The sequence below is a fragment of the Panicum virgatum genome, chromosome 9K (genome assembly GCF_016808335.1).
Source record: "Panicum virgatum strain AP13 chromosome 9K, P.virgatum_v5, whole genome shotgun sequence".
Taxonomy (NCBI): Eukaryota; Viridiplantae; Streptophyta; class Magnoliopsida; order Poales; family Poaceae; genus Panicum; species Panicum virgatum.
Genome location: NC_053144.1, coordinates 68,216,776 through 68,235,134, shown reverse-complemented (window position 1 = coordinate 68,235,134; position 18,359 = coordinate 68,216,776). Strand labels below are relative to the sequence as shown.

The 18,359-nt window shown below is 42.4% G+C and overlaps 2 protein-coding genes across 4 annotated transcripts; one reads left to right on the top strand and one right to left on the bottom strand.

The window, feature by feature from the left end:
• The first annotated feature begins 5,874 nt into the window (after window positions 1-5,874).
• Window positions 5,875-9,893, top strand: LOC120647373 (protein NPGR2-like). Of its 2 annotated transcripts, none has more exons than XM_039924152.1 (6): window positions 5,875-6,219; window positions 6,797-7,074; window positions 7,155-7,404; window positions 7,490-8,706; window positions 9,032-9,182; window positions 9,294-9,893. In XM_039924152.1, exons 2-6 carry the CDS (start codon window positions 6,874-6,876, stop codon window positions 9,608-9,610), a joined length of 2,136 nt encoding a protein of 711 aa, XP_039780086.1. In that variant the 5' UTR covers window positions 5,875-6,219; window positions 6,797-6,873; the 3' UTR covers window positions 9,611-9,893. The 2 variants fall into 2 exon arrangements, with proteins under 2 accessions (XP_039780086.1, XP_039780085.1); XM_039924151.1 differs by having other exon boundaries at window positions 5,876-6,219; window positions 6,794-7,074.
• Window positions 9,894-10,301: 408 nt separating this feature from the next.
• Window positions 10,302-18,225, bottom strand: LOC120647372 (splicing factor U2af large subunit B-like). Of its 2 annotated transcripts, XM_039924149.1 has the most exons (10): window positions 18,051-18,225; window positions 15,696-17,335; window positions 15,468-15,605; window positions 12,986-13,057; window positions 12,674-12,715; window positions 12,264-12,353; window positions 12,085-12,192; window positions 11,906-12,010; window positions 11,539-11,618; window positions 10,302-11,463 (listed from the first exon to the last, which is right to left on the bottom strand). In XM_039924149.1, the coding sequence occupies exons 2-10, from the start codon at window positions 17,211-17,213 to the stop codon at window positions 10,695-10,697; spliced, it is 2,922 nt and encodes a 973-aa protein (XP_039780083.1). In that variant the 5' UTR covers window positions 17,214-17,335; window positions 18,051-18,225; the 3' UTR covers window positions 10,302-10,694. The 2 variants fall into 2 exon arrangements, with proteins under 2 accessions (XP_039780083.1, XP_039780084.1); XM_039924150.1 differs by lacking the exon at window positions 12,674-12,715.
• Window positions 18,226-18,359: the final 134 nt, after the last annotated feature.

Here is an 18,359-nt window from a genome sequence, read left to right as displayed (position 1 = left end):
TAGGCGATCTTGGTGATCGAGGTGTTTCACGCGGAGCTTGCCAAGGATTGTGGGAGCCCGGAGAAGAAGATTGTACGTGGCTTGATCTCCACCACGCGCGGGATGGTGAACGGAGACTCTTAGTGAGCACCCACGTCTCGGTGACATGGGAGGTGACAAAACTCTTTGTGAGTGTCACAACGTGGATTAGGGGTGTGTGCCAACACATCGATACCACGGGAAAAAAATCCGGTCGTCTCTTGTCCACTCTCTTTATTCAAGCATTTTCTTTCATGCAATTTATTCATGTGCTTGACTTAGAGATCATAATTTAGCTCTACCTTGCTAGGCTTTACTTCTCGTTATATCTCTCATAGCTTGTGTAGGTAGCTTAGTTATCCGGTTGGTGAATTGGTGCCTTACTAGCATTGCATAGGTTAAGGTTGCTTTATTGTGTTTTAGAAATTGAAAAAGGCCCAATTCACCCCCTCTTGGTCCATCGATCCTTTTAGAAGTGAATCGCCGCCGCCGCCCTGTCCTTGCACCGGCGCCGGTCGTGGGTTGAGGAAGTACGCCGCCGCCGGGAAATCGCGGCCTGCCGCGGCGGATCCACCGGCGTCCGCGCCGGATCCGATCCTGGGAAGACCGGATCCGCTCGGGGGTGGGCCGCCTCCTGGAGCCCCAACTCGGAGCCCTCCCGTCGTAGCCCGCATGCGCGGGCGTCCGGCGCCGCGAGGCCATCCTAGGGAAGGGGAGCGTGTCGCGCCGTGGGCGGAAGCGGCGGCGGCGGAGTTCACCAGTTCGGGCGGCGACGGAGTTCACCAGCTCCTCTTCTGTAATTCACGAGCAAAGAAAATCGGAGACATTAATTCCTAGCTTCTTTCCGTTGGATACCAACACAAAATCATCAAAATGATTAAACAACAAAAACCAATCAGATCCCGGCCGCATGCTGCACAAAAGCTGCCGCTTGCCCCCACACGAGCAGCGCCAGGCGCTGGGACACGACGCGGGTGGCCGCCCTGCGACAAGGCCGTGCGCCTCCGCCGGGATGGCTGCCGGCGCCACGCCGCCGCAGCTAGGTCCTCGTGCCCGCTCGCCTGCTCACGGGTGCGCGCTCCGAGCTGCACTCGAGTTCGGCGGACCGCGACGTCAGCAAGGGCCAGTGCGCCGCCGGTGGGATGCGCCCTTGCCGAGCGGAGCGGGCTGGCGCTAGCAACTGCGAAGGGCGAGCGCAGCGGCTGCGAAGGGCGAGCGCAGAGGAGGGAGGAAGGAGGGTGGAGAGAGGAAAAAAGTAAAATGCTGACGTATGGGTCCCACCACATGATAGTTGGTATAGAAAGTGATATAGAGAATGGATGAGTACGAAAAAACTAAATATAAAGAAGAGAATCTCGATGACTAGACAAAAATATTTCTTTTGCAGAGTGATGAGTGCGGATAGGCTCATGCGGACCTGTTCGCTGTTCTGCGATGGTTATCGGGAACAGTCGTTGCTTCAAAACGGTGTGCCAACCCGTGCTGAATCTCGCAGTCAGATGACGGGACAGTTCACAGCTGGAGCTGCCCCCTTTTGGGCGCCAAGTGACCGCTATGGCGCTAAGGCGCTGTTTAGTTCTAGCTCCATAAACCTTGTAAATGTAAAAAAAATCGCCGCATCGAATGTCATAAAGTACTAAATAAAGTCTATTTATAAAATTTTTTACATAGATGGGCTGTAAATCGCGAGATGAATCTAATGAACTTATTTAATCCATAATTTGCAACAGTGATACTATAGTAATCATCCGCTAATTATTGATTAATCATGAATTAATTAGCATCATTAGATTTGTCTCGCGATTTACAACTCATCTGTGTAAAAAATTTTGTAAATAAACTTCATTTAGTATTTCAAATTAGTAAGATTCCAACAAAAAAAAATTTGCGCGGGAACTAAACAGAGCCTAATGATTACTGTAATGACAAGCAGCTGCAGCTACTGAGCTCTGGCGCGCTCTCATGAGATTTGTACGGCACAGCCCTCTCGTTTCAAGCATTGCATTTCTTTTACACTTGCAAGCTAGCGTTGGTGAGTGGAGCTGGAGCCAGGAGAATGAACGAACGCACAACGCAGTGTTGCTGAATGCAGATAGCAGCTTATGGTTACATGAGGATTAGGCTCCCTGTTTCTGCGCTGAAAAACTGGATTAAATTTTCTGACTAGCAAGTAGCAACTGCTTTCAGATGATGGTGTCAAACCCTTGCGCACAACACAAAGCTGCTGCACTGACCCAGCACAAAGGTGCCCGCCCCATGCTTTTCTGTACCTCTGAGGTTTGTGTACTTGCAAGAGTCATTTCTGCAAAAAAGGCGTAAATTGCTTGGCGCGAAAAGTTTGAAAGTCACGTTGCAATCAAATTTACAAGTACCACAAAGTCCGTGAGGCTAGCGCATGCCTGCTGACACAGCAGACTGAGCAATGATCATTGTTTTAGTTTATTTGACTGCTCTTCATACATCTGTTACTGTTTAGCAGCTATTTTGAGTGAAGAGGTCTGAACAAACAGCTAGGACTGTTATTGGTGTTGTAGAAACTTGAGAAGCTGCTGCTGGAACGGAGGTGGAGTGAGTAACATCCTTATGCTAGCTTATGGTCTTTACGGGTTCTGAACAGAATGTTTGCCCGATCTTTAAATTGCACAGTTGGCTTCCGGTTCACGAGAAAAAGGCGTTCGAACATGAGGCCGTAGCAAGCTCACGGTGCGAGCTGCCCTTTCTGACCGTTTCTGCATTGAAGATATGAGATGCCATTAACACGCAAGCTTGCAGCGAACAGAAAGGGGAGGGCGAAGAACAGTGCCACTCTGTCCTTACTGGCGTTGTCTTCTAAGCAGAAAAATGTTTGTGTCCCAAGTGTGCAAGCTACATCTTTTTATGCATGGGAAAGGAGGCCAACGAGTGCTGTAAGCATTCTGTTCCACTGGAAAATGTTGAGAATAACAGCATAGTGATAACTGCTGAATTTAATTCACTGAAGGATTGACAATAACTGCTGCTTAGACTTTAAGCCTTAGACGGTTAGACCCCATCAACTCCTGCTTATTACTGAGGTTGATCTCTGCAATACTGAAAGCGACAAGGCGCGTTTAGTTCCCAAAATTTTTTGCGAAAAATTACTGTAGCGATTTTCAACCGAAGATTAGGAGGGCTAAACATGATCTGATTGTAAATCTAATTACACGGATGGACGGGAAATCGCGAGACGAATCTATTAAGCCTAATTAATCCGTCATTAGAGATTGATTGCTGTAGCACGACATTGTCTAATTATTGCATAATTAGGTTCACTAGATTCGTCTCGCGATTTTGCCTGGGGGTTGTGGAATGGGTTTTGTCTGTTATCCACATTTAATACTCCTGATTAGTGGTTAAACGTTCGAAGTTACTGTAGCGCATGAACATTTTTGGGAACTAAACAGGCCCTAAAGAACCATGTACTGTATTTTTCTATATGTTAAAGCCCCGAGGCTACGCCGCTGGCCAGGCAGGCCACGTAGGCCAAAATTATTTCGGCCTTCCGATCGCGATCCGATGGCTACGGATGGAAGAAAATCTTACTATTTCGGAGTACTAAATAAAATCTATTTATAAAACCTTTTGTACGAATGGATTGTAAATAACGAGACGAATCTAATGAGCATATTTACTTCATGATTACCTTATAATTAGTGAATGGTTACTATAGTATCACTGTTACAAATCATAAATTAAGTAGGCTCATTAAATTCGTCTCGCGATTTACAACCTATCCGTGTAAAAAGTTTTGTAAACAGATTTAATTTAGTATTCCATGCATGTGTTCAAATATTCGATGTGATATTTTTTGGGGTAAAATTTTTAAATCTAATCGCGGCCCAAGTTTCTATTTGGGAGTACTAAATAAAATCTATTTACAAAATCTTTTGCACGGATGGGTTGTAAATCACGAGACGAATCTAATGAGCATACTTATTTCATGATTAACTAAAAAATAGTGAACGGTTACTGTAGTATCAATGTTGCAAATCATGAATTAAGTAGGCTCATTAAATTCGTCTCGCGATTTACAACCTATTCGTGTAAAAAATTTTGTAAATATATTTTATTTAATATTCCATGCATGTGTTCAAATATTTGATGTGCCGTTTTTTAGGGTAAAATTTTTTAATCTAATCACGACCCAAGTTTCTATATGTGAATGCTTCGAAGGTCGGCGCAAGAGCAGACCGGCCACGTCGGTAAAAAAGATTTCCACCATTCGATCCTAAATTGACTGTGCATGCGATTGGTCGTGCCATACCTTTGAGGCTTTGAGACACGAATGGTCCTAGCGTCAGCTCTCCATTAGGTCATTGCAAAATATCTGAATTTAGAACTCTCGACCGGTAATTTTGGTGCCTCCGAATGGGTGTGTGTTCTACTGCAACGATGACAGTGAAGCTAGGTCGGAGAACCACGCGGCGAGTTTGGGCGGGCCGCCGGGCACGCCCTCGACGGGTGCGGCAAGTTCATGCCGTAGGTCGTGCCATGCCTCGCTCCGGTACGCCGAGGTGCCGTAGGTCGGGCATGATAGCCGCGCATTGCAGGTGAGGAGATGCTCGAGGACCACTGCCGACCGCCTTCGTTGGCGAGATTGAGACGTCGGATTTCAGCTACTATTTTTTTGTCTTTTTTGCTTTGAAAATAAATATTTTATTTCTATCTATATATATCCATTTGTCTATACATCTATTACAAACCTCTATATAAACTTAGTTCTCAAAAAAAAAACCTCTATATAAACTTATATTACGAAACGGAAACAACAAAATAAATTGCGCGCAGAATCCGGCATGCCCATCAGCTATCACATCGCGTGGCGCCTGGCGGTGCCCTAGGCAGCTGCTCCTGCTCACTGCTCAGGCTCAGCTCGTCTCTAGCAAAAGAAAAAAAAATAAAGGTCAGCGTGGTGCGGTAAAAAAAAAGGCAGTGTACTACCCCCAATCATCAACTCTTGGTGCTCAGACTTGCAGTGTACTCCTGTAAGTTCAGTCCTTCACTGCAGTGCATGCAGCTACACCTACGGGCTACGGTGAAAAGAAATTGGCTGTAATTTTTTTTACATGTGTTCATCCTGCAGGTTTTGTCCTTCTGAAACGGGAATCGCCTGAACCCTCCCTCGAGTGCATTTGCTGCGATCCGAATCAGGGCGATGGACTGTGGGGTATCCTCATTTCTCAACGCCGCCATTTCTGCTGCTTCTCTCTCTCTCTCTTTTTTAAAAAAATATATATTTCTGCTGCTTCTCTTTAGTGGACGAAGAAAGAAGCAGACTTTACTGGGCCCTGTAGGCCCACAGATTCGGCCCATAAATTTCGGGCTCGCGGCACGACTGCGACATGGTTTGAGGCCCAAACGCGTGGGCGCGTGGTCAAAGTTAGGCGCCAGCCACGTGGTCCGTTGAGGGGCCGCGGGAACGGGCTCCAACGAGTATAATCTGTGGGCTGTGCTGTGCTGTACACTCAATGACACGTGGGTCCGCACTGGAACAGCCTGTGTGTCCCGCTAACCCAGGCCGCTTTTCTGCTAATTAAATCTAAAAAATTCCACGCGTGATCGAGCGGGACCCACGTACGAACTGCATGGAGATGCAGAAAGGTCCCCCACGAAAAAGTAGTGCAGCGCGTTGGATGTTTCCAATTAGCCCTCCGATTTTTCAAAGGTTAACGGAACCACCCGCACCGCACCTTTCAGAGGCAGCACGCACGAGGGGTGTTTTTTTTTTACCTGAAAAAAGAAAGAATCTTGTAGTATAGTTCTTCTCGCTGCGCCCCTCGAAGATCTTCGAATTACGATCACGCCACACCTTTGGTTCTTCAACCAACTTGAAAGTCCGGAGCCAATAAACAATTTCTGGCGGGTGGTGGGTGGGTACGTCTTATTCCGTCGCGTTTCTCGGATTTGGCTCCGGAATTCGAAGTGATCGAAGAAGGATCGCCGCCTGTCCCCTTTCGACTCCCACCCACCTCAACCCCTCCGCCCGTTCCGTTGTCGCTTGCTCGGCGGACCTCACGATCCCGATCGCCCCTCCCGATTCGGCCAGTTCGATTCCAATTAGGGCCGGACTGGTGGTCGGGGGGGATCGAGGAGAGGACAGGATTCGATTTTTGACTTGGCGATTCCATTTGGTTGGGGGCTACCCAGCCAGCCGGAAGTTGAGGTTTTCCTTGTGCGGCGAAGGTGAGCGAGTTCGTTAATCTATTGGCAGTTTCAGCCTTCATCTGTGCGAGCAGTATTGGCTTTGGTTTCGGTTTTGGACTTCCTTACGTTTGGGATTTGGGCCAGTAAAATTCATATTTATTTTGTTGGGTTTCTTTTCCTTGTTTTGGGAAGACTTCGAGCTCCGCAATTAGTTAGTATAAGATTTCTTTTTTCATGTTCTTTTGTCTAATCCACACGATTTGGACAAAATACCACTCAAATTTCTTCAACCTTAGTGGCAGCGAAATTTCACCATTTGTTCAATCAAGATTTTCATCTTTTTGCTAGTGCTGTACAGGACTTCATGCAATCGTGTAGTTCCCCAAATCCTTATTGCCACTTCCTTTCCCAACATGTTGCTGGGCTAGTTAACTGAAATGGTTAATCCTCTGAACTCTGAAGCATACTCGCTATGATTAGTTGATTGCATCAGCCATCGAGTACATACCAGTGGTTCCTGTAGGATAATTGTGTTGCTCTAATAGCTCCAAGCTATACAATGTCGTGGCTAAGATATCGTGGTATCTCACATTTGAACATTTGGTAATTGCAGCAGAGAGACGGCCGACTGAACATGACGTGGCATGATGAAGGGGACGAAAGAGGGGGAGATTTAGCAGATTTACCCGCTGCATGTCAATGCAATGCCTGTGCTCTGGGGATCAGATGAACAGGATGGATCGTGCAGTCCAATTATCTGAGAATATAGACATCAAGGATGGCATGAACAGGCGGTACTCATCTCCAAATTTTGTGATTGACCAGCATGCCAACAATACTGGTATGGAGCAAGCTGAGTTGTCCCTCCAGCGAGTTGGTTCCCTTAATTATGAGGTTGGTCCTCCATTCTTGGGCATTAATAATCTTGTGACAACATACTGAGCTCACTGTGTGTAATGGTTAACAATTTTCAGGAAGCAAGGGCATTGCTTGGAAGAGTAGAATACCAAAGAGGGCATATTGAAGAAGCACTTCGAGTATTTGATGGGATAAAAGTATCTACACTAATTCCTGATATGAAAATATCTATCGCCAGAAAAGTGGGCCAGCAAAAGCCTCGCCCATATTCCAGCTCTCCAGCACTGCCATTCCATGCTGTTACTGTACTGATGGAGACTATATATCTTAAGGCTCTAGTACTTAATGATCTTGGAAGGTTTGAAGGTAGAGACCCAGCTTCTTTGTTTTTGTTTTTTTTTCTTCTCAAGACTCTTTTAGACGTAGCTCCAACTATATTTTGGTTTTGCAGAAGCTGCACGCGAGTGCAGTACAATATTGGACATTGTGGAATCTGCTGTACCTGAAGGTTTGCCATCCAACTTTGGAAATGATTGCAACCTGAATGAAACAATATGTAGAGCAGTTGAGTTACTTCCTGAGCTTTGGAAATTAGGAGGTTTTTCTCTTGAAACTCTCTCTTCATATAGGAGGGCTCTTGTTACTAACTGGAACCTTGATGCAAAGACCATTGCGAAAATACAGAAGGAATTTGCTATTTTTCTGTTATACAGTGGTTGTGAAGCGAGCCCTCCCAAACTTCGATGTCAATTGGATGGTTTATTTGTACCTCAGAGCAATCTGGAAGAAGCTATTCTTCTTTTATTGATTCTATTGATGAAGTTCAATCTTAGGAGGATTGAGAGGGATCCAACTGTGATGCATCACCTTGCTTTTGCACTATCTGTGTCTGGGCAGTTGAAACCTCTTGCTCGTCAGTTCGAGGCACTATTGCCTGGTATTCTGGACAATAGAGAGTGGTTGTACAATGTTGCATTGTGCTACCTAGCATCAGATGATGATTTAACTGCACTGGATCTGCTTAGAAGGGTATTGAAGTCTGGAGAAGATTCAAATAGTTCCAAAGAACTTCTCCTGGCTTCAAAAATTTGTTGTGAGAACAGTGCGCTTGTTGGAGAAGGTGTATTATATGCTCGCAGAGCCCTTGCCATTCAGCATGTGGGTTGTGATCAAATGGATGTTGTGGCAGGCCTTTTGCTTGGCATATCCCTTTCCAATCAAGCTAGATATGCTACAACTGACATAGAGAGATCCTCTCAGCAGCATGAAGCATTGGAGGTGCTTGGTAATGCTGGAAAGAAGGCGTATAACAGAGATTTCGGGACAATATACAGTCTCAGCCTTGAAAATGCTGTGCAGAGGAAATTAGATACAGCAGCTCGTTATGCAAAGAAGCTGTTGAAATTAGAGGCTGGGTCGGAATTGAAGACTTGGCTGCTTATAGCCCGAATAATGAGCGCCCAAAAACGATTTGAAGATGCTGAGTGCATCGTGAATGCTGCGTTAGATCAGGCTGGGAAGTGGTCTCAAGGAGATCTATTGCAAACTAAAGCCAAAATTCAGATTGCCCAGGGCCAATTTAGGAAAGCAATTGAGACATATACGCAGATTCTTTCTCTGATCCAACTTAGGATGAAGAGCTTTGGTGCTGGCATTTCTGTGTTGCAGGTGGCTATCTTTTATTTTTGAATCGAACTTAGAAGGATTTTAAAAAACTAAATACTTTTATGTGATTAATGTTTTTTCTATCTTCTACTGCTTATACCAAACCGCCTGGAGTATCATCTAAAATTATCTGCCAAATGTGCTAGTGAAATAGAACATCTTTTGTTATTCAGTTTACATATTGAATAGCAGTAGTCATGCTATGAGTATATTTTCCTGAAAGCAAAGGGATAATGTAATTATGTTAGCTACATGTAGTCGTGGGACTTCGATTTGGAAAAAGAAAAATTCTCTTATAGTTTTGCTCAACAATTTTTTTGCATTGTAGGGTACTAAGACTGATAAAAGTCTGGAAATAAAGACATGGTATGATCTTGCCCTTTTGTACCTAAGAATGTCACAGTGGAAGGATGCAGAACTTTGCATATCCAAGATAAAATCTATCATCCCATATTCCCCCTTCGCTTGTCATGCTACAGGTGATTTATCCATTTAATTATATTTTATCCAATTGCTTTGGATCTTAGCATTATTTTCTTTATCATTAGCAAGTCTTGCTGTTCTTAGTGTTTATGAAGTTCGCCATGCAGGAAAGCTACTTGAAGCCAAAGGTTTGGCCAAGGAGGCTCTGCGAGCATATTCAACAGCGTTAGACCTTGAACCTAAACATGTACCAAGCTTGATATCAACAGCTACTGTTCTTCGACGGCTTTGCGAGAAACCCTTGCCTGCAATAAGATGCTTCCTAACTGATGCATTGCGAGTAGACAGAACAAACCATGTTGCTTGGTTCAACCTTGGCTTACTCTATGAAGATGAAGGTGACAGTGCAGCCAATGAAGCTGCTGAATGTTTTAAAGCAGCTGCTGTTCTTGAAGAAACTGCCCCCGCAGAACCTTTCAGATGACATCAACACTTCTGAGGGACACATTAACCACCCATTTTTTTGAAGGAAACATTAACCAACCATGAACCAATCAGACGTTTTATAGAAAAGGCAATGGTATAGGCAACTTTGCTACAAAGGATTCAACTTTTTTGTAAGCTGCGTCTTTTCACAAAGTCGTGTAAGTAAAGTGCTTAGGATAGAAATACATGTAATGTACCATAATCACTCGTTTTATTATTATATAATAATGCCTGATAACATCCTATAAATAACACTTCGTAGACACTATTAACTTGTGCTCTTTGCAAGCTCCAAAAAAAAAGTTGCTTTACTTACGAAGCCCTGTTACTTAAGGTCCTGAAAGAGCGCAAAACAATGTTTCTTATCATTGGTGTAAGTGCATTTTGAGGAAATTATTTGGGTTCTCTTCCCAATTATCGTGTTTGCTGTCATTCTTTACACATTTTTACTTCATATAAGATAACTGTAAACCTGCAAGGAAAGCTTAGAACCCTAGTACCTTTGCAATTTATGGAAGGTAACAATGTATATTTAAACTTTTATATTGTTCATTTGCTGAAATATTGTGATTTTGGTTGTGCTTGCTGGCGTCCGCACGACCAAATTCATGACAAGTTGACAACTGCGGTCAGTTGGAAAGTACGTCCTTTGAAAAAATATTTACAAAATAAAACTTGAGCCAAAAGCATATATAGATCACAAAGTATTCTCTTTAAAACGAAGAAGTTGAGGACTCAAAACGCATCCACATCAATAAGGTTTACAAGTAGAACGTTCAGCCTCTATCTCCTGATTGCGAAAAAAAATATATAAACGTCAATCTAAGAAGGATAAGTATAAACATCAATAGGAATGGTTAGCGATCACTTGTGTCGGTATCCAGTATCCTGCTCATCACCCAATATTTCATTCTGCTGTGGAATAATAATCTCCTAATATTTCATTCTTACTAACAATACCATCATCTTGACTGAAGTAATGAACCATCTAATGGCTCAAAACTACGGAGTCTCTACAACTGTTGGCACATGCAAAGCTTATCTAATTGCTAATCAGAGTAGCAGCAGTCTCAAACCGAGAATCACCTAGGGTACTTTTTCAAGTAGAGATCATATGGAACATATCCAGTATAAACGGTTCTGTTGCCAAAACGCCGTCCATGTAATGAATGTGCGGCCATGCATGCAGCTTCCTTACGCAAGAACTCCACAAGCACAGAACCAGGTTCAAACACGAAAACAGTGTCACTAGTCACAACAGCAGGTACTTTTTCTGCATGATCTTCAGTCACATCAACAGCACCTTGTTGTTCCCAGTCCCTTGCAGGCTCCTCCACTTCCTCTCCAGGCTCTGCAGGTCTACAGATCTCTGATGTTCTTAGGTCTTGATGTCTCCTTTCTACTCCATCATCATCCATTGCAGTTCTGGTGGCCTCCACCGCTTCTGTATGTTTATTCACATCCGCAGCTGCTTCATCAGTTTCAGAATGATGCGAAGTGGGGATAACAGCTTTATTCTGAATGTCATCTATGTCTGTGCGCTCATCTGCTACGGGTGCTTCATTCTCACAAAGGGCTGCACCTAACAGGACATGTTTATCCTTCTGATCCCGACTCTCTGGAATAAGATCTACATCCTTAGTTTCTGTGGCATCAGAATGATTGAGAATATCTATGCTCTGATTCGGCACAGGACATTCTGATCCAGACTTCGCAATGTTTTCAGTACCACCAAATTCAGTGCCCTCAATCTCGACTGGCCTGTCTTCCAGCTCAACTATGTTATCTTCTCTGGCGTTGTCACTATCAGCAGCATAGTCAACTACATTTACTGACTTGACCGCTCCAAACCTGTTAATCTTGTCCACAGTGTAAGCATCCACCATAGTCAATGGCACGAAAGGAATTTAAAAGAATCGTACGCACCTTGCACATTCAATACGTACATCTTCCAATGTCTCTTCCAGCTCAGATTTCAGAAGTTGCATATACTCTTCTCGGTCAAACTACATATATTGCACAGAAAGTGTGAAAATCTATTTTTGTTCAACAGCATGCATTATTGTCAGAGTTCAGGATTGATGCATCAGCGCATCGTTCTATCAATGACAGGATCATACAATAACCCCAGGACTGAATCTATTTGTTTATTTATTTGAGTGTGTGGGTCTACAAACAAACAACAGTACTGAGCATTTGAGAAAAAAACAACAGTACTAGGAAAATTACAAAAGCCATAAACTGTTTGCTGTATAACTATGAACTTAAGTGAAGATATAAGACTAAAACATACCACATTTTTTAGCTGCAGGACCTTAGTGGGTTCTTCAAGAAGTGATTTGGCGTTGTCAGGGATATCATAAAATGGGGAAGTCTCATTGGCAACCTGATAATTCAACTAAAACACCATACAATATTTCAGATAATGGAGTAAATAAAGGATGGTAAAAGAATAGGTCGAAATAGTTGTACCTCCACAGGAGGATTAGGAAACACATGGACAGCAGTCAGTACACATCCACCAAGCATCATCCCATTGAGGCCAGCACATGCCTTGGATGTAATGGAGCGATCGGCATACTGTCCATATAGAATTGATCAGAAGTGACTGATGATCATATGCTCTAGCTTACGCACACTAGAGTTCATACCTCAAGAAATGCACAGTGCCCACCAAGTTCATCATTGAAAAGAAAGCGGTACGCAGCCAATGGGCCAAATGCACTAGCAATCTCCATGAGCTGAAAGAGATGGAAATACAGTTACTTGTCAGGACATAATCTATCTGGAAATTTTGCTACAGGATATTCTTCGTTCTTGGTATATGCTGTGGGACACTAGAAAAAAAAGTATTGGCTACAAGACACTAGGCAGTGTCCTGCAGCAAAGAAACTAGCATGTTACAGCAAAGAATATACATTTTAGTGTCCCACAGCTAATTCCATGAAAAAGTGTCCTGTAGCAACATTTCCTTCTATCCTCACAAAGCAAGAACAACAATAGTCAATACTCAATATATATAAAGCACAGATACTTGTAGCTTCCCAAGTTCCCATATTACCATCTCAGATGAGATCACTCCAGCAACCCCTGCTATGAAAATCTGTAATCAAAGGTGACAAAAAACATAAACATTATGACAATAAAAAAATCGGTATCCAAATCTTCTTGTGCTTCACTATTCTGAAAATATCTGGTGCCAATATAGATACACCTGCTAAGTTGGTGTATCATCCTCGCAAGACTATGCTTCACTAAATCAGATGATTGGAGAAAATAAGATAAGGGGAAAAGCTAGAGAATTTCCAATAATTTCTAAGACAGCTTTCTCTTTGAAAAATTCGAACAAGCTGAAACCAATTATGTGTGTTACCTTGTGCGGTGAATCAGCAACAACGTCAGATATTAACCCATCCTTTTCAGCAGGCTTCTTAGGAGCTACATTCTGCAGGGAACAAAAAGGTATGCCTTAACATTTAAAATGCAATATTTAAAAATTTGAATGTCTCATAATTAAAATATACAAATCTCAAAAAAAATCGTAACACTCAAAATATGATACAGAACCCAGTTACTTCTACTGTCAAACAGCCAATATAAGTAAATAACACTGATACCCCAAGATAATATGGACAGCTAATGTTGATGGAAAACAATCACTGTGGACTATTGTTAGGTGCCAAGGAAAAGCCTGGTTCTTGACTCGTACTTGAACACCATAATACTAACAGAGACCTGACCCACATATCTCCTCGATCAGCTAGTCATGTTAGTATACAGAACATTTGTTCATTTACCTGGACCACACCCCAAATAAGGCCATCTAACCACACAACGTAATGTGCACCAGAATATTCCCCTAAGAACGGAAGTGGGAAAATCACCTATCTACTTCCATCTCAGTGGTATTTGTTTGTGATGTTCCGTTTTTGGCTATGGGTGGAACAGCTAACCATATCTACCTGTACATGTAAAGGAACTAATTTTGCCCCTTTAGAAGTAAAAAAGGCCAAGTTTAAGGCCAGAAATAAAAATAGAGGAACTATGATGTAAGGCAATCTCAATGAAATAAACTGAGAAATATTAGACATGCAACACAAAAAAGAAAAATAGTATGTCAAAGTTTGTTAAACTAAATCAAGAGCAACTTTGAAGTTGCCATTTGTCAAAGTTTAAATGACATCTCTTGCCACCAGTGGTACTCAGCTGTAGATAGATGGATAATTAAGCTTAGCAAACATCATACTCGATCTTTGCTAACATTACATTTACTTGAACCATGCTGTACAAGATGTCTTCCTAATGTTCCCATGAACTGACCACCATAAGGACTCTGCCTGTCTGCCAGCACTGTAATCAGCCAATGAAATCTGGAAGTAGCAGCAGTCACATAATAATGGCCTACACCAGGAAGTCTGCTTTACAATTCCTTTGCTTCATGATGCTGTTGAACGTGAATTATGACACACCCAATTAAAATACCCTATTTGAGAGATTTCAATATGACCGTCAGACAGGAATTTGTCGAAATAGAAATATATCCAAAACAGCAACTCTAGAATACTTTCTTCACCATGAATAAATCTGAATATAGCGACTCCAAAAATATTTTTCATTCATATAGATACAATTTGTGTACATACTGCAAGGTTCACCACGCAAAACAGAAATGAAGGTACCAATTGACAACCAATCAATTTCTCGATTCTCATATGCAACTGATAGGCCAAAACTAAAACATGGCATAGTTGAGCATAGCATTCTATCCAAATATGGAAACTACACACATGATCACTATTTAATTTTCATTACCAAATCATTAGGATGCAAAACATGTCAAGTGATAAAAGAAACCAGTGTAGAAATCTTGCCATTTTCTACGAGCACGCAACTGTTAAAGATTGTTAACCAAGCATGAAGTTAAATGGAAAGACCATAAAAGTTAAGGGAAGGTCTTGAAACTAATAGCATGCAAATTTCTATTGCTAAAAAAATATTCATTTCAAAAGTGGAAGATTTCTTTTGCAGAAAAACAAGTTAAACATATGCAGGAAATGTTCGAAAGGTTTAACAATTTTATACACACTTCTCAACCAAGTATAAACCAGAGGCACATAGGTAACATTAGTATTATACTACAACCATTGGAAATTTAGCTTCACACAATGAAATCTAAGAAATTCAAATATTGAGGCACTACATGTGCAAGTCAACAAGATGTCCAGAAAGTAAAACACTAATTTGAGATATTTAGCAACTTCATGATAACCTAAATCAAGCAGTTGACGTCCACACAGCAAAGAGGAAGAGGAGTCAGAAAATTGATACCAAGTGACGCCTGATCAGCAGAGGGACTTAATTCAGATCCAAATAAAAACATCGATTCAAAATTGACTAGGCCATCCATTACACAGAAAAGGACTACACAATGCAATTTAGCTGACGATTCTGTACCAAAATATTAACTAAATAAAAGTTTTTTCAGAGATGAAAACAAGAGTTCATTGGTGTCCTAAAAATGTTATAAAGATGGTAAACGGCCACTTACAGTGGTAGCACAATTAGAGCATTTCAGCATCAGTATAGTGGGGTATGCAGCATGCACTAAGATGTTTATTCAACCCAATAGAGTATAGTCATTCAAGCAAAACGAAGAAAAAAAAAGGTTAATATAGGCCCAATCTCCACAGTTATCATGTCTCAACAAGTTGCCATAAAGTGGAGAACTTGTCAGGTTCTCAAAATAGACTAGAACAATATGTGAGGTGGTTTCAGCAAAAAACCAAAGCGCAAAATTCAAACTAAACAGCATATAATTGAAACAACATTCGGATGGGAAAGGATGGAAATCTTACCACCATTTCAACATATTCTTTTGGGCGTCGAATTCTCAAAGAAGATCCATTTAGAGACCTTCCATCAAAAGAAAGAGCTGCCGTAGCATCCTCTGGTGTAAGAAATTCAGCAAATGCCTGACGTTTTTCCTTGTTTATCTGCATAGAAACAAAATGGGATATTAATACATGTTAATAAGAAAATGTGGCACTGTAGGAAAAAAAATGGTAATGTGGTAGTTCGCTCACCGTACAACTGAGGCACGGTTTAGACCTCTGGGTATATTTCACACCAGTAGATAACAAGAAGTCATTCAAGCAGTCAATTAACCTATCCTCTGTTGCTGAATCAGGCAAATTTTCAATGTGCAACCTCCTGAGTGGGCGGGTTGCTTGTGTAAGCTGGACAGAATCTGCAGCAAAACTATTCCCTGGCAATATTGTCTCTACTGTAGTTGAAGGAGTAGATGGAGCCATCTGGCCAACAGTTGACTGTAAAGTGGTGGGGAATTTATATTGCTTTGCTTCCACAGGAGGCTGATCCCATGTGGCTGATTTCTTTTCTGGGGATTGAATGAGCGGGGGAGGAGTCTTGGCAGTTGCCTGCACAGCTTGTGATGCTGTTTTCCTTTTCCTTGGTGAGTATCCACCAAGCCGACTTTCATATCTTTGGTGTGACCCACCACTGTATCCACCACTCCCAAATGATCTTTGTTTGTCAACTTCAGCATACTTCCTCCTTGATTTATCCATTGAGTAGTATGGAGGATAATTGCCAAAATCGTGTCCACGGTAATTATGCCTTTGCTCCCTTGGTGGTGGTGAGATAGACCTGCCATATCTTTCGCGGTCATGATCCCTGCTTCTAGACCTTCTCCTTTTCAACCTTGGATCTACATGGTATGGTTTTGCATACTCATTCCTTCCATCATTTCTATCAAAATGTTTGGAATCTTGGAACCGTGCAGAGTCCAGTTTCTTCAACATTGGTCGATCAACCTCTGAACTCTTCTCATTATCAAAGCTGCGACCTTTTCTCTTTGTTTCATTTCGAAGCTTCTCACTCCTATCCTTGATTCTATCATTGACAATTATTTCATCATTCCCTCTTTTCCCAGGTCCTTTCAGATATTCAGATCTCATTGCATCACCATTCCTTGCTCTGATCTCACCAAGGTTCCTATCTTTGCTTCCGTCAGCTCGGCTACTCATGCTTTTGGCAAGTTTCTGAGAATTACCAATGCCTTTATCATTGCCAACTGAATGATAGTCATCTCTTATGGAGGGTATCTCTTTCTTGGAGCCCTTCCTTGGTGCATCTCTCAGGTCTTCCTTCTCTGAGAACTTCGGTGTATCTTTCAGGTCGTCCATCTTGGAACCCCCTTTGGACCTATCTTTAGAGTTCTCCTTCTTGGAGACCACTTTTGGTGTATATCTCGTGTCCTCCTTTTTAGGGCCTTCCCTTGGTACTCTTGGATTTTCTCTCTTGGATTCCTCCCTCGATGCATCTCTAATCTTCATTTTTGAACCTTCCACAGGCATATCTTTGGAATCCTTTCTGCTTTTGTATCCTCTTCCCTGTTCCAAGTGATTAGATGTACCCTTATCATTTTCTTGGAGCTCTTCCTTGGTTTTCTTAGCTTCTGATGCAGCCTTTTTTTCACGCCTCAACATAATGTCCTGAATGCTCAGAGGTCTTGTGCGCGCAGATGTCCCTTCACTAGTGATTCTCTGAGAGTCATTTTCACTGTGTATTTTTCTACTCATCTTGCTCCTTAAACCCAGAATTTCGTCAAGACTCAAGGTAAATGAGAACCTAAGTTACCTAACCTAGCGTACACGCAGAGCCAAACCAAAAACAGCAATTGACAACGACAACATGTGGCTTCCTGCAAAGGATATAACAAGAGGCATGAAAATATTGCAGCATACATTTCGATATAACAGAGGCATCTTAAGAAATGGCAAATGTAATACCATCAGAGAGCTAATTCAGACTGGCTGATGCAAATGTAATTTCATTCAAAAAGTAACATAAAAGTTTGCATCTTTGACAAAGCAAAAAATACTGATAGAAGCAATCAGCAGCCAGTACCAAACAAAGTGATATACATCTTTTCAACCGCATCAGGAAAATGGCCCAATCTGTTTTGTCACTAAAGCCCGAGAAGTCATAGAGAACGAAATATCTCAGTGCTTTCCATCTAATCCTTGCTAGCATATGGCAAGGTTCATTTTACCTGAGGGATCTAAAATACTGATAAAAACCATTAGCAGCTAGATTCAAGCAATACATTAGTATAGGTTTTCAATCTGGCATGCCTACATGAGGAACCTACCCAATTGTTTGCCTCTGGAATTGCCTCTAGAACCCAGAAGTCAAGGAGATAAAACATATCTCAGTGTTACCCAGGGGTGGACACAATATAGAACATGAGAGTACAAATGGACACAATAATTTTTTTTGTAAAGAAAAAATCGAACCTATAGTAGGTAAAACCATGGTCAGATCCGAATATAAATACCATACGTTAGGGTTTGGGTGTTCGATTTCGCGCAGCAGGACGGTAAGAGAATGGAAGGGGAGGGAATGGCCGGGCATACCCCTGCCGGATGCTCGTCGCCAGCGAAGCACACGACGAAGAACTGGCGGGCGGCGCCACTCACCCTGCCGTCGTCGAGGGCGCCGTCGTCGCTAGGAAAGGAAGGCCGAGAGCGAACGAGTGCTGCTAGCGTTGGCCCACTAATGGCCTCGCTGAGAGAGAGGAGAAGGCGGAGAGAAACGAACGGAATGGGTTGTCTTCACGGAAGACAGGAGTCTTCAAGTCGCACGGCCCATCAGGCCCACGACGGAACTCCTGCCTCGCCAAAAAAAATAAAAATAAATAAATAAATCTATCGTTCAGTCGCTGT